Source organism: Hippoglossus stenolepis, chromosome 19 (assembly GCF_022539355.2).
Source record: "Hippoglossus stenolepis isolate QCI-W04-F060 chromosome 19, HSTE1.2, whole genome shotgun sequence".
Lineage (NCBI taxonomy): Eukaryota > Metazoa > Chordata > Actinopteri > Pleuronectiformes > Pleuronectidae > Hippoglossus > Hippoglossus stenolepis.
The window spans coordinates 12,803,941-12,826,808 of record NC_061501.1 but is presented as its reverse complement, the minus strand read 5'-3'; the positions used below and the strand labels follow the sequence as shown (position 1 = coordinate 12,826,808).

The following is a 22,868-nucleotide window of genomic DNA, read 5'->3' as shown; positions in this document are numbered from 1 at the left end:
TTGCTGGGTAGGAACCAGAACCTCTCGCTACATCTTGGCAGAGAACAGCAAATAAAACATTTTTTTTCCCAATGTGGTTCTCACTCGACTGATGAGCCCCCGGATGAGTGAAGAATTAGGAAAGTCTTCCACCCACTTTTTAAAAGATGCTACAATCAATGCATTGTGCAAGGCTCTGGAAAGACGTGGTGTCGGAAAATCCCAAATGAAACCAGGACAGGGTTGTGAAACGAGGAGAAAGAAGAGTGATGACGACACGTCCTACTGGACACTGAGGTTATCTATTGTATTCAAGAGAGTAAAAAATAATTCTTTATTATTGTGGTGTTTGTACGTGTGTTTTTATGAGGCCTCTGTGTGGCCTTCAATCCGTTTCTCCCCTCTGTGTCACGGAGGTGCATCACTCTCCCGCAGCACGAGTCGTCTTAAAAGCTCAGAGAGAAAAAAAAAACGGTAAAAACAAAAGGTAACAAAGTGCTTTCAATGCAAGAGAGATTTGTTAGTTGTTGGAGTTCATCCTACCGGCAGAGAACAGGGGAGGCGGTGGGCGTAAATGAGGGACGGGAGGAAGCCCACCTATGGGGTGCAGCAGGGGGAGGGACAGTTGGGTGCCGTGGAGGGGGTGGGGGCTAGAGGCAGCAGGGGGCGTGGTCACAGACGTGGCGGGAAGCACCGTCCCCAGCTGGCCCTGACCGGACGAGTCCACAGCGGACGACACCAGGGGGTGGTCGAGCCCGATGGGGTCGTTTCCGTCAGCGACCATGGGGTTGCTGACGCGGAAGCACTTCTCCCTGTGGGCCTTGAGCATGTTGGAGAAGCGGAAGCGCTGGCCGCACACCTCGCAGGGGTACGGCTTCTCTCCGGTGTGGGTGCGGCGGTGGCGCTTCATGTTGGGCCGGCTGGTGAAGCTCTTCCCACAGATCTCACAGATGTACGGCTTCTCTCCTGCAGAAATGTGGGACACAAAGAGCTGAAAAACACAACTTCCTCACACATTTTCAACATTTAGCATAACAATTTAAAGACGATATTATCAATACGACACGAAGACAGGAAGTAACTCACCAGTGTGTGTCTTCATGTGCTCATCAAAGTACTGTTTCATGTTGAAGTCCTTCCCGCACCACTGGCACATGAACTGCTTGTGTCCGATGTGGATGCTCATGTGGGAGCGCAGCTGGTACTTGTACTGGAAGCGTTCGCTACAGTTCTGGAACACAGTGAAGAGTTTGCTAAAGTTTATAGTAAAAAGATTAAATTTGCTGAATTTAATTGATGCACAAATGCTGAGGAACCATCAGATGTCATTCAGAACTGCGAGTCTCTCTTGGGACAAATATAATTTGAGTCTTAGGTTTGAGAAAGTGTTTCTGTGACACACACTGAGACAGACCTCAGCCTTAAAATGAAATGTAGCACGTGGTCACATCTACATATTATTTGGTCCTGAACCTTTTCTATGGCTATTACAAATGTTGAGTTATATCCTACTTATAAATCCAGAAATCTCTCTCCTTTGATTTTTCTCAAAAAACGCTCAATCGACTTCAGACCTGGAGGATGTGTTGCCGGGGAGCAGAGGAAGCGCAGTGTCGACTCTGAGGACTTTTTGGATAAAGACCCTCGTAACACTGACCCTCCATTTTCCTGAAACTGCACTTGCTGAGGCTGACATCAAACCAATATCACAGAATGTTCTTTTGTTGCCCAGTGTTCAAATTCTGGAAGACGGTTGCGTCTAACTGCTCCAAGATTGTAAAAATGCCTTGCTCACCTGTTACACTCATTATAAATGACTTGAAAATGTTGTGCCTAACTTTAATTAAACCACTTGCACTATTAGTGGGGCTTACAGCAGTAAAAGGAAATTGGTAACCATTTGCTGGAAGCCTCCAAACTCCCTCTCTTTACATCCTTGAGTTCTGACGTATTTTGAACAGGCAAAAACTAATTGTGCGTGAATTCCAATTTCATGAGCATTCAAACTGTTCCCGAAAACACATGCTCACACCACACAAGAATTTCAAAGCCTTTGATTCAAAGGAGTGGATCGACATTTTTAGAAAAAAAAAGAAGACTTTCTTGCTGAGAGTTGGATGAAAAGATTAATACCACTCGGATGTCTTTATGGTGAATATGAAAATACAGCCAGCAGCCTGTTGGCACCTTGTTCACGGTTGGACAGAGCCTGGGTAGTGGTTTTCCTCTGTTTCCAGCCTTTATGCTAAGCTACGCTAACAAAACAATGTTTAACTATTCTTTTAAGACGTTAGGTCATTCTGCCAATTGTTGCCAAATGTGGTGTGAAGCGAAGATGCCAGAAACAAGCACTAATAGACCAATCAATATCCCCAGTTAAACTGCCTAATGAGCCTGCCTATATGTAAAGAGAGCCAATACCATTTGTTAATGATCATATTCTTCTTGCGTCCGTGTGAAACAGCACATCTGGATCTCGTCCCCGTCCCAAAACCCTTAACCTTAACACAAGTGTTTTACAAGCGAAGGCCACAGAGACTCATAAAATGCAAATAACATCCAAAACACCAATAATTTTACAAATAACAGGTTTTTAAGCTGGTTGCAGGTGAATGAGTTTGGAAGAAAAGTCTTGGTGTGAGTGGAGTGGAGAGCGGTGCAGCGTATAGGAGGAGCTCAAACCTCACACTTGAAGGGTTTCTCTCCCGAGTGCTGCAGAGAGTGAACCTTCAGGGACATGCTGCGCTTGAACGACTTCCCGCACGTCTCGCAGGTGAACGGCATGTCCTTCGTGTGGGCTAAACAACACACACACACAAACACATACACAAAATCAGTGATTGGTCTCTAACATAGAGCCACTTAACATCAAATAGGAGCAGAAAGACAAATAAGCAAAGGCTTCCCTAGATTAGCTCTTTAAAAAAAACAACACTGGTTTGTCATTGGCTATTTACAATGGTTAGTCCTCTAGTAAATAAGTTCTTTCTGCTGCAGTTTCCACATTGATCTCTCATCAGTAGGAATAATAAATAGGACTCAGTGACATACAGTACTTTATTCTAACTATTTCTTAGCTGGAGTGTGAATATGAATGTACACAAATATTGAGGTAAACCCGCCGGGGGAAATAAGATGCTTATCTCCCCAAAAATGTAGGAGAGGAAAGCAACACCCACAAAACAAAGCCTGCCCAACAATCAGTGGGATTTTGAAAAGGAAACCTGAAGTAACACGCGGGAACAAAGTGACCGAGCAGGATCAGCGATTTTACTGCCGCTTACCGACCATGTGCTTCCTGACATGAGCCATGGTGTAAAACTTCTTCTCACAGATCTCGCAGGAGAACTTCTTCTCGGCGTAGCCATGGACGATCTTGTTGTGCTCGTGTAATGACCACAGCTTCTTGAAGGCCTTGCCACATGTTACACACTTAAAAAGGAGAGAGGGCAAAACACAGTTAGTGCTGGAGCTGTTTGTGTAAGTGATATGAAGAGAGCCATTATCTGGAACAGTCAAATACAATGCAGGTGTGCGTGTGTGTGTGTGTGTGTGTGTCTGTGTGCTTTCCACAGATACTTGAGCGTGCACTGTACCAAAGAAGCTATTAGAGTCAGTAGATTAAAGCAGAAAATGATCTTCAAAACCACAGCAGGAGTCCAGCTGCTCACTGCAGAGGAGTAATGGTGGAGGAGCTGAGACAGCAGAATGTATTATTACTAAGTGATTGTATATAGTAATTAAATCAGATTAAAAGTGACAAACAACTCTTTAAAAAAACGAGCATAGCAGTGATGGTGACATAATAAAGACAGGTGTTTGTTAACAAATGATATTAACATACACAGCTAAACTATTAAAGGCTTATTGATTTATGCTGAACATTAGAAACGTGTATGGAAACGGGCGGATCCCTCTGTCTGTACACTGTGTTCATTTCCTCCATATTTATGCTCGTCTTCTGAAAGCTTAAGGATACGGATGAAACAGACGAAACAGAGCAGCACCACTGGAAATCAGTGCTTAACAACATGCCATCGTAAAGGAAGCATGTCATCCTTTTATGTATGGAAAGGCGGCATAAATGAGCCTTAAGACTCTTTCCTGCATGTACAGGTTTCAACTGTGTCTCTCATAATGGTCTCGTAAAAATACAAGTAAAGCTCTGCTATTAATGCAGCAAACCACGACAATCATGAATGGTCTCTTGAATTTGCAATAATCAAAAATAAATTCCAGTATTGCGCCTTAACTTGGGTAGATGTTGAAGCCCTTGTGCCATGAAATCAAAATATCAATTTGATGCTTTCCTTCCAAAACATGCAAATTTCCCCGCTCGGAGCGGTGACAGCAGAGCTCACTCTCTATAGCTGCATTCAGACCCAACTAGCTCCACCAATCAGCAGGGTCGGGCAGCCTGTGTGCCGCCTGAGGGGCAAAACTAAGGCTGGAAAATAGTAAGGAAACAAAAATTGGAACCTTAAAAGCACAGTCACACCAGAAAGTGGCACAGGAAAATTCATCTGCAAGAAATATTTGGTGACAGTGATGAAGCCGTGGCAGGACACAGCAGCTCCCAGAGCTTCTTCTCATTTTCTCTGTTCTCTGTTTACACAGCTGTCAGGACTGAACATCATTTCAGTCAATACAGAGTTTTATTGACAAGGGAAAAACGCTCGGAGCCAATTTAGTATTACACAGTTTGTTCACGAAGAAGCATCTGTATAATTGACTTCCTTGTAATTTTCCCTGCCAATTATGTCTCTTTTGTGGAGGAGTTCATTCTCAGACAGATGGATTAATAGAGATGGTGCAACACGGCTAATTAGCTACATTAGCATCTCTCTGGCTTTACACTCACTATTGAAATGGCTTGATATTGGTCAGTTGTGCAGGTTTACGTCAACAAGCAATCCAGTCAACTGTTAAAGCAGCACTGTTACTTTTACTGAACAACAGCGCCCCCTGTGGTGATTAATATCAATCCGGTGAATACGTAGTACCACTCACTGAACTAAAACACACCTGAACAGTGGATATTACCCATGATCCCCTGCTTCCTGAATCAAAAGAGCTGAATCTGTAACAAATAATCCAAACTCTGTTTAGAATTCATGATCTTATATCAAATTAAGTTTCCTTGCTGAATACTGGAGATAAACGTTGGTTTTCAATGATTTCTATGTGTTTCTAACTTATCTACAGTTCAGCATTACTCTAAAACCTGCAGGACCTGATTCTATATGCAGTCAGAGTGAGAAGTGGAAAAGTAAGCTGCGCCTTTCTCCGTATTTAAGGTAAATAAAAAAAGTTATATAGCATTGCTTTAATGCTGCAGTGAAACTCATCTTGTCGGAATCGTACCTGGATGCTCTTCTCGCAGTCGGTCTGTTGGTGCAGCAGCAGCTCGCTCTCCAGCAGGAAGCGTTTCCCGCAGTTGTTGCAGATCTGCATGCGGTTGTGAGTGACGTTCATGTGTTTTTCCAGATACCAGCGGTTGTTGAAGATGCGGGGGCATTTCTTACACGGGAAATGCTGCTTCTCCTCCAGCCTCACTTTCTGGCCCAGGCCCTCTCCATCCAGACTCCTCTTCCCACCCGGCCGCTGGTTGGCTCGTGTAGCCTCTGCCAGCGTGTGCCGCATGGAGGTCGTGGTTCCCGCCATGGCCAAGGCTCTGATGCCCCGTCGAGGTCGATCCATTATGGACGTCTGCTCCAAGCCTGGAATGTTTAGGGTGTTCTCCTCTTCCTCTTCATCCTCCTCTTCATCTTCCTCCTCACTGCTCTGCCCCAGTAGGTCTCCCCTCTTCAGGTCGTCCTCATCTTCCTCAACTCCATCATCGTTCTCCAGCTCGTTCTCATCATCATCATCTGAATCTCTCTCGTTGTCATGGCAACGGGCAAACATGGTGGCTGTCTCAGTGGCGGATACTGATTTGCCCTCCGATCCCTTTGACACATTGAGGGTCTGGTTGTTGAGGTTCACTTCAACAATGATCTGATCCCTGTTGAAGGAGGAGTGGCTGTCTGCGGACTTGGACTCCTCGCCGTTGCCTTCTACTTTGCAAAGAGCACCTGAGCCGGCCCCGCCCCCTTTCCCCTCCTCTTTCTGGTAGTACTGCTTCTGCTGGGAGGGCGTCTTTCCCGCCTCCTCCACCCGAACAGAGAACGGGCTGCTGCCCTCCCTCGTGTACACCCTGCCCAGCTCCGACTCCTGTTTGATCTCCCGGTACAGCTGGCTGGCAGTAATCGCCACCGCTGGGTCACCGCTGCCAAGCCCTTCCTGATTTGCCATATCTGTGCAGGTGGTTCTCAGCGAGTGGCTGCTGATGAGGTCGCGACAGGAGGCGGCGATGTCGCTCATCTGAAGCAGGTTGGCTGCATTCAGCACGTCGCGCACAGTGCGGCTGCTCACCAGCAGCTTGGAGGTGTAAATGAAGTTGAGTATTTGCTGCAGGCCCTGCGAGGTCAGGGCGTCCAGCGACAGGTCCACCCGGCGCAGCTGCTTGCTTTGGGCGAAGAGGGAGTGGAAGAAAGGGCTGTAGGCTGCCAGCACGCCCTTGTGGGCGGGAAAGGTGCTGCGCTGCCGTACCAGAACGATGTCGACGTCGCACAGGTCAGGCTGGAAGAGGCGCTGCTCGTTCAGCCTGTCCATCAAACAGGTGAAGTGCAGAGCTACATCCTCCACTAGAGAGAACTCAGCAGAGGGGAAGTCTGTGGTCTTCTCCACTATGAGCTGAAAGAGACAAACATGGAGGGAGAAGGAAAGAAACAAGAGTTAAATACAAACAACTTCACCATCATAGTTAGGAATATTACAGAAATTTAAATTAGGGATTTGACGCTTTTCATATCTCATCATTGTCATGTCAAGAAACTAAATATGGTGACAGAGTCAGCAGTTCTTTTAATTATATCTCATAATCTTACTTAGCAGGAGTTTTCCAACTTGACATGAAATTGTAGATTTAAGCCAAGATGTATGAAAAGAAAAACAGAGTTGGGACATGGTCACACTCATGAACTCCACGCCAAGCCACACTGCGGATTTGCTTTGCTGCAGGAAGCCGTTGTATTTTTAACCCCTCCGCTTGTACAGATTGGACGTGAACCGAAGGCAAAGGTTCACCACAGTTATATTCACATATGTGTGACCATACGATCGTCTACAGTCCCACATCAAGTCCATCTGATAAGGTTTTGGCGATACGATGACGAACCACAGCTCTACTGGATCTTCTAAAGTTTGATTATTTCACCAAATTCTAAACATTCTAAACATTTTATCCCCAGAAAAATCAAGGTGTAAAAATGTTTGAAGAACATTGTCGACATGGGTCATTGGGTTTTAATGATATTTTCACTGCATTATTATTTGTGTTTTTGTGCGTTTTCTTGTTGGACTGTGTGTATTTGCATAAGAGCCTCTCACGGGAGGTTTGCTGCAAATGATCTGAGTTTAGAAATGCTGTAAATTGTTTATCACTTTAAAAATAAACACTCAAATACCCACACACGTTATTTGTTTGTTCATGCTCAGAATGAATAGTAATTCATAATAATTCAGTCACATTACATGATCAAAATTCTGCAATAATGACAATTGTCGTTAAAATCGAGACATAACCACTGTTGAAATTTATTCTAAATAATTAGATCCTGCAGCAGTTATTGCTTTTTGTGCTCATTGTCAGATTCAGTTTGTTTCAGTGGGCGCGTGCTGCAGAATACGAGTCAAAAATCAAAAGGTGTAACACTCAGCGCTTTGTGCAAGGTCCTAAACTTCCCAAGGTGGGTTTATTTTAGCACAGGAAGGGCAGGGTTTCGATCCAGACGGGATGTGAGCAGGGACAGAGCAGCTAACAGAGCAAACACACACACACGCACACACACACGCACACACACACACAGACACATGCACAACAAACACAAACACAGTGTCTGGTCTCTGCAGGGACTGACTGGTCGCAGCATTGATATTCATTGCCATCTCCCTCCCATTAGCCGGCTCTCTCAGCACACCCACTCGCTGCACTGTCCCCGAGGAGCGGCGAATTATGCACAAGACAAAACACGTCCAGAGAAATAATTAGGGAAACCACGCCGAATAAATAACCAACCCTCCGAACAATTAATGGAATGCATCACTCCGGGCGTCTCTCGGAGGCAGAATAAGACAAGTATTGATACGAGGCAGGTTTTGGTTAATATGTTGCCGCGGATGATGGAGACGTGAACCCTAATTACATTTGTATAGCTGTTATTTTTCACTGTTTATTAAACATACAATACGAGAAAAGGGCAAGTAATCGAATTAATAATTTATGGCGTTTATACAGTACACTGTAGAGTCCAAATGAGAATGAATCACACGACAAACACGGCTAATTGTCCTTCAAATAATAAAAAAAGAAAAGAATCTTTGCCTTTCCCTTCTGCCTAACGTAATTTCTTTTTAAGATCACTGAGAATGACTTTTCATTGTTCAGGCTGGAAAATGGATTTGCATTTGGGCCCTAACCTTGAAAATCTGGCCTGTTTGAAGAAAGAATTCAATTATGGAGTGTTGGATTTATTCATAGTTTTGAGCTGCTAAATTGGACTCTGAACTGGAGATGAGTGGAGATCGTGTTATCTGTCTCCGTGCCAGGCTACAGACATCGCCCAAGGGCAAAATGCTGCAGCCTTAATCAGATCAAGTGTAAGTTGCAGACTGGAAGTTATGCTCCTTCAGCGATAACGATCTGCTGCTTCTTCTTCTGGGATTCAAATAGGACGACGCAGTCAAAGATGATGATTTTCAACGGGACGAGCATCAGCATATTCACAACATCAACAGTTTGGGGTCAAAATATAGATTTCAGTTTTACTTCGTGTTCATTTGAACAAAACTGTGGGATCGCCTTGATCCACTGACACTTATTATTCCTCTACCTCCTCAGGATTGCCATTAATCTGATCCCAGGGATTTAAAATGCAAAATAATGATGTTTGCCATATGCAACTATAAAACAGGAACCCAAATTAGCTCCCAAATGACTGTGCCTGTATGGCATTGAACGTTTGGCTCAAAGACAATTTAATTTGCAGTTAGAAACAGTTTTATTCTGGTATCAAACAAAGAATAATTTAAGCAAACAAGTGTGTTTTTGTCATCTACATAAATACAAATTAATGACCGCTCCTTCTCACAGATTTATTAATTTGCCCTCTATAAAACAAAAACATCTTAACAACTCTTTTTTGATATGCAATCGTGCACTACACGACCAACGCTCTTCCTTATTTCCATATCTTCTGCATGAATCCTCCACTGGGGATGTGGTGTCAAGGTTTTGCTGGAACATGTAGCTTTGTGTCTTTGTGACATCATGTATGTAATCATTATTTTCTACATGGTTTTTATTTTTAAAACTTGTCAAATGATACATTTTAAACATCAGCTAAAGTTAAAATGAGATGAATGAATGTACTATATTATATATATATATATTATAAAAATGGATGACACGTCTCAGTGTCTCCTTTCAGAAATGAAGCCAAACTATGCTGGATATGAACGCGGCCATCTTGGATCCCATTTTGAGCCAGAGCCGGTTTAGTGGCAATCGGGGGACGGAGCCGAGGTTGGAAGGTCCCGCCAGTACATTCACTCGACCAATCATGAGTCAGTCTCAGCATCAGATAACCACATAGACCAACTGGAAAAAGCTATTGTTGCATTATAGTCATCTCAACAGATGCTTTAAATGTCTTTAATCCAATAAGAAACAGATGCAGTTAGCCTGCAGCTACGCGTCTGTCACAATGTGCCATAAAGATGAAGCCATCTTGTCCCATTTCATCACTTACAGTAGTCAATCAAAGCTCTCTCTCTCTCTCTCTCTCTCTCTCTCTCTCTCTCTCTCTCTCTCTCTCTCTCTCTCTCTCAAAATGTCAGGGCGAGAGCTTGTTTGCTGTCATTAGAGCGAGCGTCACCTTTAACCAGCCTCTCAGTCAGATGTCTCCCAATACATTATTCATATTTGGCCTGATCCGTGACAAACATGCGGCGGGGGGATTAATGATGCACCCGACGAGAGGTGTCATTTAAACGGGCTTCAATCAAAGCTCTGCACGCCCTTTCCACGCAGATCATTTCATCATCTGCCAAACACAACAATGGGAGGGGATCCTCTTGCACTGCGGCGGCCTCAGAGGACCCGTTTCACAAGACAACTGTCAAGGTTGCTTTAATCCAATAGAAACATTATTTGTTATACTCAGGAGATTGTTTTTTTGCCCTTTATGTGATTTGGAAAAAACATAATTGTCCTTATAGCTGCAGCATTTTTCTGCTACAGCATTTTAGTCCATATGAGAAAATCGTGACTCTTTTCACTGCGGTGTTTAAACTCTACACTGCTTCGTCTAAATGTAACAGTTGAGGTAAAGGTTATTCTACCCCACAGAAAACACTGCTCCTGAAACACCTAGTCAGTAATCCGGTCGATACCTCTGCACCATGTGACATCACAATACCCCACATTTGCATAATGTGCACCTAGCAGCTAGTCTGTTACGACCCCTAATAAAGGCAGAGCAGGAGAGGGGGCTGATATTTCCTACTTACGCTCAATGTTACAGATACTTAAATGGACATAGCCTTCTATCTGTTTGAATGTCTTCTGAAAGGTTACATTTACCGAACAAACAGATGCATCTCTTTCCTTACGTAAAGGCAGCATAGAAAGCCATTCGAAAATGCAACGATTTATATAAAAACAAATCCATTCATTTTTTGATTGGTTGCATTTAAGGAAACAAAGGTATCTTGAAGTAAGACCTGAAATCTGCCCATATTTTGATGCACTTGTGGAAGATGGTTGAGTATTTAAAAACATTTACCTCATCGACCTAATGGCGAAGCTCTAATTAAAATTCAAAGATACAATCTCAGAAACTACTTCACTACTAATCCAGTTTTGATGGAGCTGTGATGGATGATGCACAAGATTACTGCTCGGCCCGACATCAATCATAGGAGGAAAAAAGAAAATCGCTAATTATTGTTGTTATCGTCAGTGATGGTCGGACTCTGAGGTGCAAGTCGAGCTCACGGCCGACGTGTCAGTCAAAGCTAGTGATTAAAAACGAGTGAGTTGTGTGAGTAAAGTGTTGAATCCTCACCCGGCTCGGCCATGTTAGAGCCGGTGTTATGCACTTGGCAGTGGCCCCGACTGGAGGTGAGCCAGAATGAGTCGAGTGTGAAAATGAAAACCCTCTTTCTCATTTGAGTGTCCCTGGAGAGAGTGCCCTTTCTCTCCCACACCTATGCACTTGACGATCCACATAGATTTACTGTTCTGTAAAGTCTGCACCTCCATCATACTGTGGACGTGCTGCGACCTCCGCCGAGCTGCCATTTTAAACATTCCTCTCTCTGGTCGCTGTGACGCTGGACACTGATCTCTGACAACGAGGCCTCCTGCAAGGGCAGCACGTGTAAATCTTAGACTGGAAAACTGAACAATGTCTTATACGTTCGTCGTTACCTCCTCCATGGGGGGTTATGTTTTCACCCTATGCTTGTTTGTTGGTTACCAGGAATACGACAAAGCTACACAAACTAACTAAACAACACCTACTCTGATGGTCTCGTGTGCTTGCTGACCAGTGCACAGACTGAGCCATTAGCGGGGGGCCAATGTCAGAGCACAGCAAAGAGTCATAGACACATCAATAGTCCGAGGGAGGGCAGGTTGTACTCTGGCAGGAGGGAGTCCCAGGGGGGAAACACTGAGAGGGGGGGGTTAGAGCTTTCCCTCCATCTACAGACTGCTCGACTGAACTCAGTGTCCTCTTACATCGCCTTCTTCATCTTTGCAAAGTGACATACAGGTATCTATAGCTGAATACAGGCAAAATTAATACCATTATACGCAATTGTTTATCATACACCTTCACATTCAAATTTGAAGTTTGAAATTTGAAAAATTGGGAATTCAGTGGCTCGCATAAAAGTGAATAGTAGCTCAGACCAATCAATGTCCTGTATGGGAGGAACTACAGGCATATACATGTGTGTCTTAGATATTGCCACAGAGACGAATGAGCATCACTGTTCATCAACATTGAAGAATCCTTTGAGGTCAGCACTGATGCTGCTATTGCATCAGAGTGTTTTACCCCTGTCCGATTTCTTGGTTGGTTGGTTTGCGTGTCAGCAGGAATACACAAAAACTACTGGACGTATTTCCATGAAACTTGGTGGAAGGATGGGACATGGGCCAGGATACGGACAAAAGGGGCGGATCCAGGAATTTTCTTTCACTGTCTTTTTTACATTTTCACCAATTTCCCCAGGATATATTTTAAGGATCTTGATGAAAAGGATTCAGGCATATTTAAGGGACTCATATCTCTGAGTGTCTGCGGTTCACTGGGTGCCTTTCTAGTTGCTTAATTGCTTGGATGATCAACAGAAATGTAATCTAGTAAATATTATGTTCCCAGCATCTCAAATGTGAGGATTTGCTTTTCCTTCCTGCTCTTACAATATCTCTAACTGAATATATTTCGGTTTTAAACTATTGTCCAGACCAAATAACGCTATTAGAAGATGTCACTGTGCATGATGGACTTTTTTCCCTCTATTTTACAGACCGAATAATTATGTGACTATTTAAGTGAAGCAATGGCAAATTGATCCATAACAGAAACACACATTAGTCTCTGCACTTATTCTGACAATAGAGTTGAATTACTGTTCAGCTGTCCCCCCCCATCTCAATACAACAATGTAGTGCAAAGCAATTTTTCAGCTCAGTCTGATTTCCACAAATCTCATTCAGGCCACAAAACACTCATGAAATGATTTTCACAAACAAATGCAACTTGCTACCAGCAAAATGTCAAACTGTAAAAATAACTAATAATTAGAAATGACCATCGGGAACAAAAACAGATTCACCCTACCATTCACAGGCATGAAGACAGCAATCCCATGAGCTCTTGCCCAGAACCTATTGTCACCCAGCAGGGAGTTGGGACCATCGGGGCCTTTGCCACTTCCCCCCCACAGGGCGCTTCAACCTACAGTACCGAGCACGCTCAGCAGCCCTCTTCACAGCAAGCCCCCCTGCTCAGGGGCCCGGTGCAGGGCTCGACGTGACTGACACCCGGAGGAAGGCGAGTGGGCACCGTGTCAGGGCTCATCTCACTCACTGGTATGAAGATGGTGGGAGAGCAGCGCCGACCCCTACACACACACATATCCCTGAGTCATCATCAGGGCAGATGAGAGCGGAGCATGACAGGCCCGAATACAAACTCTGCACAAAGAGATCACACAGTTACAACAGTAACTGGCCTCGCAGTAACGACACAGTGCTTTTACATGGTGGGAAATGGATCAGCTCACGCGTAAACACAAGCAAACGGAAAGGGACAAGGGCATGTCATTCCTCGCAGAGTCTAATCAGGCCGCCATTAAAAAGTCATCAGGGTAATGACTGACACTGTGTCCTCTGTGTGCGCACCAGACCTTCCCTGCCGCTGACGCCAAACAACAGACAGGTTTAGTCCCAGAGATGCTAAGCCGGAGTGAATACTGATTCTGTGGGTGGCAAGTGTTGCATGGCCGAATAGTCTGGGTCTTATATGGTCTAGGATACAGACTGGACAAGACAAAGCAATCTGTCTTGTTGTCTCCTTGCTTTCAGTGTCTAGTCATGGGTGGATTATTGAACGGGCCCACTGGGCGCCTTGAGACCTCGGGCCAACCCTCTGTAAACATTTTTTGTTGGACACGGAAATCAAAAAACCACGAACAGATCTCGCATAACAAGTCCTAAAAATGCTAAATATCGTAAAGAGAATGAAAAGACAACAAATACAAGAAAATTACCAGACACGAATTAACTTCATAGAAATGCAAAACAACCACAAAGAGATGCAAATTACACTAAAAGACACAGAATGACCACAAAGACAAACAATACGACTACGTAGGGATGCTAAATGATGACAAGAAAAAGACCCAAATTAAACAAAAGAAAAAAAAGAAAAATCAACAATAGATACGCAAAATGACCACAAAAGACACAACACAACCACAACGCGACATCATCATTTGTAATTGTTTTGTGTCTCTTTCAGTGTCGAGTCATGGGTGGATTATGGAACGGGCTCCTTGAGACCTCGGGCCAGAGAGACAAACCCTCCGTAAACATTTTGTTGGACACGGAAATCAAACAACGACAAACAGATGCAAACCAACTTTGAAAAGACACAAAACAAGTCCAAAGAAATGCAAAACAACCACAAAGAGACGCAAATTGACCACAAAGACACAGAGAGACTGCAAGGAGAGGCAAAGCGACAACGTAGAGGTGCAAAATGTCAACAAAAAGACAAAGATACAATATAATACCAATACACAACAGAGAAGCAAAAAACCCACAAAAGACACATCACAACCAGGAAACATTATTGTCTGTTGCTGGTGTAGGAGGGCTGCTGGAACTTCCACATATCTGCACCCAGCTCTCCTTTGTCTCATAATCGGTCCATGAGTCTAGTGGAAGATTTCGCCTGTGTCTGCAGTCTGCGCTCCCTGCTATTCTCTCCAAATCCAATCAGCACAGAGACCCAGCACTGACCTTGAGGTAGGAGCAGCATATACAGTAGCAGATGCACATCCGCCCACGTGCCCGCAAACCCTGAACTGAGCACCTATGCGTGCATACCTGCATCATAATCGTGCAATTTGTGCCCAGATCAGTAAACGAGATATAAAGACATGTGTTGTGCGCGATGACACCGCTGCTGTTAAAGCATGAAAAAGAGGCTTTGAATGACTGGACTCACATCATCCTGTTTTCAATCATGTTGCTCATGCACAGGCAAGCCAGACTGGTAAGAGCACAAGTGACAAGGTCTCGCATTTAACAAGCCCTGCAGTGATCATTACAGCACTATGATAAAAAATGCTAATAAAAATCAATGTCCAATGACCAAAGGGGGAGCCACAGCGGCGGATGGCATCACACTCACTGCCGAGGTCATACACAGCACAGTCACATGCACAGCCACATTATGGTGGAGTTTAATACTCACCGGCGTGCCACTGTTTATTGGATAATAACGGTATTAAGGCTGATAGCTACACCTTGTGATATTAGGCAATGGGATTATATAATCCAGGAAACAAGTGGCGCGTGTGATGCAGATTGGTGGAAAAACACAACGTAATAAATCATCAACAGCTGCCCTGTGAAAGACTCCTGGAAATCCTGAATTCAAACAAAGTTGACGAGTTCACGATTTATCCCAAACATACAAATTCAAGCTGGGTTATAAAAGCAAAAAATACATTGTGCTTCCTTTAAACCTCTGAAGACTGCAATCCTGCTGGTTTGATTAAACAGACATGTCCATATGCTGAAGACAGTCATACCTCTCTCAGATTGTTGGTCCGGTTGTGCTGAATATAAGCTTAAATATAACTTCTTTCAGATTTCAATTCAAATTCTTTCAGATATGAAATATATAAAAACATCTAGGTATGTTCAATAATCTCTGAGGAGGCTTCATACTCAGAAGATGAATCTAAAACTATTCTGATAATTCATCTTCTAGCACTGTCGCCTCACAGCAAGAAGGTTCCCGGTTAGAATCCCATTCTGGCCGGGGTCTTTCTGAGTGGAGGTTGCATGTTCTTCCCACCGAGTTTTCCCACCGCTTCCTCCACATTCCAAAATCATGCAGATTGGGGATAGGTTTTTTTGGAGACTCTAAATTGACCGTAGGTGTGAATGTGAGTGTGAATGGTTGTTTGCCTCTGTCTCTGTCTGCATGTGATATGCTGGCATCCTGTACATGGTGTCCCCTGCCTCTCACCCAATGTCAGCTGGGAATCCATCCCCCCTATGACCCTCAAAGGATAAGTGTTGTAGAAAATGGATGGATAGATCAAGGAAAAGAACAGAAAACTTTCCAAATAGAGTTTGAAAGATACAACTGACCAACACTATGGGAAATGTTTGACCTGTTAGTCAGACATCACCACACCAGAACGTCACTATTGGACCATTATGCAAAGGTCTGGATTATGTTTAAAATCTGCACTTGGCTTCTACAGTACGGCCAAAGATAAGAAAAGTTCACAGTGATAGTAAATAAACTATGGTTGAAATGTAGGTGAGGCTACATTGTAAAAAAAATGTTGGGCAAATTAAAAAAATTACTTCAACTGGTAACACTCAAATAAATCAAGTTGCCAATTGTGTTGATATGACTTTTTAACTTTTAGTTGAACAAGCTTAATTTGTGTGCTTCCAGTTGAAGTATTTTTTTAAGTTGGTAAACAATTTTTAAAAAGATCGACATTAGTCGTAGCCTTGGTTCTGTTGAATATTCGTAAATGCAGTGGAGAAAACAGTAACTCTATATGACTCCACAACCTAAATTGTCTAAACACATAAAAACTGGATGAGATTGCACATTAAATGTACAGCAGAAGAATTTTCGATTTTCACTGCTGGCTGCGATAAATAAAGACAACATTATCAGTATTAGTGCTGCTCTAATCCTGGACATCTAATCCCCTCTAAACACTTAAAACTTTCCCCTGTCCTCATCCACCAGTTTGGAGCTGCCCAGCCTTGCCCCGGTGGAGCTCCACCAGCTTTCACCATTAGATTTAAATACACTTCCATCTATATGTAAATGCAACCACAGGTGACAAGCCAATCTACAACTGATACGCGTTTACCCAAGCATGAAATTGGGATGCACAAACAAAAATAAGGATGAGAACATAGCATGAGCAGCATCTTGCCAGCATACTGTACATTAAAATTTGACAGCATGAGCAGGATTGCCTCGGCCGCCCAATCTGCAAACTCTGTTCCGTCGACTTGTCCTTTGAACAAACTGAACGACTGTTTTATCGCTGAGGTGAAGCCGAAGACGGCGTTTGTGCAAGTGTGTGCCGGACATTCAGAAGTCATGTTGAAAGAAGACATCAACTGCCGCTCGTCTGGAGTCGAGGTGACGAGCGGTTGGATAATGAAAGGAGCTGCCTGGAGGCGGGTGTGGGGAGGGGGGTAGGACGAGGTTAGAGCGTCCGCACTGAAGCTCTGCCAGGAAGTTTGTGTCTGGGCCAATGAGTTGGGGGAGGAAGCGCTGAGTCAGGAAGCCTGGCCAAGAGAGGGGCCCGCGGTGCTGGCATCTCCTCCACACAAACACACACACTCGTTACAACGCTTCACACACCACAGCTCTGCTGGAGTCATAACACACTGTTCCCAAGCCGGCGCTGCACACGCATGTAGGCAATGTGGGTGCACACAAGCTCACCTGCTGTGCACGGCTTCATCGGCACACACACGCGAACGTCGTGCCAAATACCTGTGGCACAACAGAGTGTGGACGGTGGAACGGACGCAGATATTTCTATTTGTAAAATGCAGACAAGAAGTCAAGTTAAACAACAACAAAACTCAGCTAAATGATCAAATCTCATAGATACACGGCACGGAGGGCAAAAGATGAAGCTCCGAGGTGTGCTATTAAAGACAAAAGATGATTCTGATGTGCAGCAGCGAGCAGGTGCAGACATACCCGAGGGCTATTACACTGTGATATCTTCATTATCCCTTTCATAGCATGACACAAAGAGAGAAGAGGCTGACACAAGTCTCTAGAGAGCTCCTTATCAGAGGAATCTCTGCTGTGGCAACTCTCTTTCTGCGCGTGTGTGTGTGTGTGTGTGTGTGTGTGTGTGTGTGTGTGTGTGTGTGTGGCGCCAGTTGATATGTTTGATGAGAAGGTCAGAGAGGACGAAGATGAAAAGAGGTAGAGGAGCGTCGGCTTTCTATAGCCGCAACCAATCAATGGACGGCAGTGAAATGTGGAATACGAGCTTAAAGGAAGAGTTTGGAGTTTTAAGGAAAATGTTTACCTGCTTTCTGATACATGAGAAGATGGAAACCACTGTGATGTTGGCACAGTGTATATGAAGCCACAGCCAGCAGCTCGTTAGCTTAGCACAAACACTGTCAACAGGGGGAAAAGGCTAGCTTGGTCTTAAGATTCAAGAGTCTTTATTGTCATAGCAGACAACAGTAAAATGGGTGTATCGGCAAACTGTAACAAAATCCATCTATACCGATTGTATTACCTATAGGCCCCCCCAGTCTACACTCTTTATGCTAGGCTAAGTGGATGCTACCATTGAATTAATAAGTGATTGGTTTGAGGTGGATAAGTAATATAAAATAATTTGAAAATAGATTTGTGGTGGACGGAGCCTTCTATCAGTCTGCATTCATTGTTTTGTATTTGATGGCACATCTTCTAAAACTTCGGACAAAACGGACAGAGTGGAGCAGTACCACTAGAAATCATGAGGGGGCAGTGTAGCCAGTAGTTCAAACGAGATGAACATAGGACACAACAAAGGTGGAACGTTTTGAGGAGAGACTTAGCGAGTTGGTAAGAAACTATAAGAGAACATTATCAAGACTTGCTCCACCATCAACAGCGTTCACACACATCTTTTTGTAAGTAAAGGCAGCATAAATGAGCTTTAACAGAGACAGGAAGTTAAAAAATGTAGACGGGTGATTATTAACTTCATTCCAGTATGAAAACCAAAACATCAATGTGTGTGACTAAACGTCAAACAAATATTTGTGGTAACTATCAGATCAACGGTCTCTACATTCCTTCTTGGCCATTCTCTGGAAAACAGCATGAAAACTCATCCCCATCTGCTTTAAAGCTCCTCCTAAGTCTCTCTCTCTCTCTCTCTCTCTTTCTCTGGCCTGAATTCAACTAAAAGCTATAAGAACTCTTTAGACAGGGCCCTTTTTTATACTCTCTTAATATCCTTAAATTCCTGACAATGAAAGGCTAATAGAAGTCCTCATATCAAGCTGTACGGAGAGAGAAATCTGTTTGGCCTCTTTGATAATGGAGTTCAAAGTCTTTTTTTTTTTTTTAAGTGCCATCGTTCTCCCCAGATGAAGAGACCCAGATGCTGGCTGGCACAGCTCAGAGCCCAAACAATACCAAGATTTATTTTGAAGAGCGAAAAACAAATCACTTCAAACTAACTTCTGCCATTTGAACTAACGACAAAAGAAAACCTTACATAAGCCCAGCGACTTTGACCTTGCTGTCTGCGGCCTTGTTCGCCGTTCTTAATCTCGGGGCATAAATTAGCAGCACCTACAGTACGGAGTGAGTTTCCAAGGAGAGCGGCCTCCAACCAGGGGCCGAAGATGTCTGCCGGAGTTTGTTGCCGAGGCTCAGGAATGGCTGCACTTGTCACAAGGACTAAAGACGGTTTCCTTGCTTAACACCCGGAGACAGTGAAGCCTCAAAGTCAAGGGTGGGCAGGAATGCCCTGAATAGACAGTTACGTAAAACTCACAGCACCCTGTGAGGATAGAGACGGAGCGAGTCGGGACGACGGAATTAAACTGTTAAAAAAAGCCTGACATGTAAACTATAAACATCTTCAGCAGGCATGGAGCTGAGGCGGATTTATTTTCACAAATCCAATAAATTAGGAGACAAGTACAATCTTTTCATTATCAAGGTGGATTATGGATTTTGAGACAATGGCCCCCTCACCCGTCCAACACAACAGAAGTAATTTTGAATACATTTTTCACTTATTTTGTTTGTTTTGAGCCTTTTAAATCGTTCTGTGTCAAGTCATAGTCATGTTGTGGTGCTTTGTGGTTGTTTTGATTCTCTCTGTACTTATTCTGCGTCCATTTGTAGTTTTTTTAAACTCGTTTGGGTCCTTGCGCATTTCTTTTTACGCACTTTACTCATTGTGTGTCTCTTTGTTGTTGTTTTGCTTCTCTTTGCACTTATTCTGCATCCATTTGTAGTTTTTCTGCCTTTTTGTTTATGTTCATTTTGTGTCCATTTCTAGTCATTTGATCAGTCATTTCATATCGAGGTTCTCATCCAGGTGCCTTCTGACCTGTTGAGGGCCCTGGGCCTGAGTCCTGTGGGCCCCACTCAGTAATCAATCCAAGAACATGGGAATTTAAAGGGGATATATAAATTCAGACTATTGATCAAAACAAAATTACCTAGGGCTAATCCGCTTTCGATGTCCAGTAAATGCAGAAATTATCTGGGGCGTGTTCACAAAACCAGTCACAAAGATATATACTATCTCTGATGGCAGGCGCAGGGCACAGTTTGTACTCAGTTTATCGCAGCTTATGCTCTCATGCTCTCACCCAAAATAAATAAATAAAAGCAAATAGAAATAAAAGGGAAGGAAAACACAGCAATAACAAAACCCTCTCGCTCCCTCTTTGCTCCCACCAGAAGCCACCCAGCGAGCACCGGGGCTAACCCCGCTGACCTGACCCAGATATTAACCCAAGCCTCCAGATGTGAACACGCGCTGGGATTACTCCACCACTGCATCAGGCTCCACATGCTTTCCTAATGAGGCATCCTAACATGACCCTGGAGACAGAGCCGACTGTCTGCCTCTATTCCCATAACGCTGTCTGTCTGCCTGCACTTCTTCATGTGTGCTGCTGGAGGGATTAACACATCACGGAGGAAGGACAGATGCATCAAGGAGAAGGTGGAGGAAACATGTGCAGAAAGAAACTGAAAATCAAACACTGTGCATTACAATATTAGTGTGAAGCATGTTCCCTACTTTGATTCCACACATCAGAATGAGCATGTGCATTTTACTGGCAGTCTGCAGCCTCAGCCAAACCTGGTGTCTCAAGTCCCTGTGGGAGCATTTCACCTGGATGCTGAAGTGAAGTTACACAGGCAGAGTGACATCTCCTCCCCTGTCAACCCACACCGAGCAGACCCTGTGATTAATGCATGAATGTCAAAGCCTCACAAACTTGTCCTGCACAGGCTCAGGGAGGAAGAAGGGAGCAGTTTCTTCATGTGCACCAGTCACGACCTGAGCGGGCTTTCTTTTTCTTTTTTTTTTGCAGAAGCGCCCTGATATGAAAGGAATTTAACTCCTTCTCTGCATCCATGGAGGAGCCGCCGCTGCTTCTCCTCCAGCTCTCCTCCATTTCCAACTTGTGCGGCAAGTTGCAAACTTCAGCGCTCAGGGCACAATGGTGACAGCCCGGGCTCAAGTTTGATGGGCCTGCTAAGTAGCTCACATTTGCAAGAGATCAAGAAGGGACACACACACACGCGCACCCGCACACACACACACACACACACACACAGAGGGAGAGGGGAAAAATAAACAAAAAATGCAGCGCAGCTCCGGAGCCTACCATTTTGATCCAGCGTTTCGAGGCTCACCGGAGTCCAACAACAACTCCTCTCGCAGCAGTTTCTCCTCCGCCATGAAAATCACCGTTGAATTGTCACATTTCTCCAGTATGTCTCTGAATCTCCTCTCTTCCCCCCCCCCGTGCTGCTGCCGCCGGAGCCTCCACACAGACAAGAAATGCAGAGGCTGCTTTTGGAAGGAGGAATTGGTGATTGGAGCTCGGGGATCATATGGGCTTTTTTTTTTTGTCAGACGCTTTTAAAGGGACACGGTGCTTGTTTCAACGTGGAGTCGGATGCGAGGCGCTCGTTTCTTTGTGCCGTTCTTGGATTATTCGGTGCGTCAGGAGGAGGAGGAGGAGGAGGAGCAGGAGGAGCAGCAGCAGGAGGAACCGGGAAGGACGCGCGGACATATGGCGCAAACCCCGGTGCGCCTCCTGTGCGCTCCGTGCCCACCGTGTGACGTCACACGGGCAGACAGATGAGGAGGTCAGGGAGTTCAGTCTTTTCCCAGGAGGCACAAATCACATCTATCAGACCTTTTGACCACATTTGTGTGTTTTCATGATCACAAAAGAATGAAAAATGTGAATTAAAAAAAACAAGTTTTACTCCAATAGAATGAAACTATTCCTCTTTCTACCAGGGCCTGATTATGCTTTTGTGGGGACCAGGGGGCCCCTACAAAACAGGGCCTGTCTGCAGGGGACACCATTTTAAAGCCCAATTCATGGTTCTACGCTGTACCCTGAGGTGCACCTCCCGAAAAATGTAACTATGAGTCGAGGCGGCGCAGATGTCCGCAACCGCTGTGATTGGTCCGCCAGACCTTTCGCCATTTTTGAATTGAGTTGAAGGAACGAATGCGAAAGTTGCTGTTCTTTAAGAAAAAGTAACTGCTCTTCAACATGTTTCAGCTCCAACTGCAACAAAATCCACTCGCCATTGTTGTGAACACCAGAGAAGTCATAAATAAGTGAAACCAGAAACCAGAAGACAATCATCACCAATTACGTCACAGCGACGCGACTTGGCTGTCACAATTCGATGGCTTCAGTGACAAACTGTTTTTCAAATAGGTAATGATGGCAAAAAGTAAAGGCAAAAACATCAGAAGAATTTGTTTTTAAATGTCAACTTAACAATAATTCAACATTTTTAAAACGTTTTCGTCTGAGCTTTGTTGCTAGGCGACAGCTGTAAGGGCGGGGCCAGCTGGTGACGTAATAGGATAGACCAGACCGTCTCATTTCAGTTCAGCTGAAACCAATTTATCAATATCAATTAATCTGATAGATAGGCTAATTTATCAATTTATTGTTGGGCTGTTTTTAGGCGACGCTTTCAAATGTTCAATACTTAATACAATACAATACTTAACAAGATTACAACACACTGGTAAATGCAGTAAATGTTGGACATCTCAGCTTGAAATATAACTTAAAATGAATCAGTTATGAAAATAGTGATAGTGATGGCTTATGAATTTTCTAATGAATAGTTTCTGCTATAAATGCCATTAGAAAGCCTGGAGCCTCCAGACTCCCAGTGGGGTCGGTGCCACAGGGCAGCTGCCCACTCTACCCGTTTGGCAATTCAGCCGAGTGC

General features: G+C 44.2%; 1 protein-coding gene across 1 annotated transcript; it reads right to left on the bottom strand.

Annotated features, from left to right (window-relative positions):
- Positions 1–299: 299 nt before the first annotated feature.
- On the bottom strand, positions 300–21,665 carry zbtb47b (zinc finger and BTB domain containing 47b). Its single transcript, XM_035142406.1, has 6 exons — positions 21,263–21,665; positions 5,344–6,714; positions 3,264–3,411; positions 2,662–2,777; positions 1,066–1,210; positions 300–945 (listed from the first exon to the last, which is right to left on the bottom strand). Exons 1-6 carry the CDS (start codon positions 21,263–21,265, stop codon positions 500–502), a joined length of 2,229 nt encoding a protein of 742 aa, XP_034998297.1. The 5' UTR covers positions 21,266–21,665; the 3' UTR covers positions 300–499.
- Between the last annotated feature and the right edge of the window lie 1,203 nt (positions 21,666–22,868).

Coding starts and splice junctions, on each gene's coding strand:
- zbtb47b (XM_035142406.1), bottom strand. Junction 2,778..3,263: donor TGTCAGGAAGCACATGGTCG/GTAAGCGGCAGT, acceptor TGTGTTGTTTAG/CCCACACGAAGGACATGCCG. Junction 946..1,065: donor GCACATGAAGACACACACTG/GTGAGTTACTTC, acceptor ACATTTCTGCAG/GAGAGAAGCCGTACATCTGT.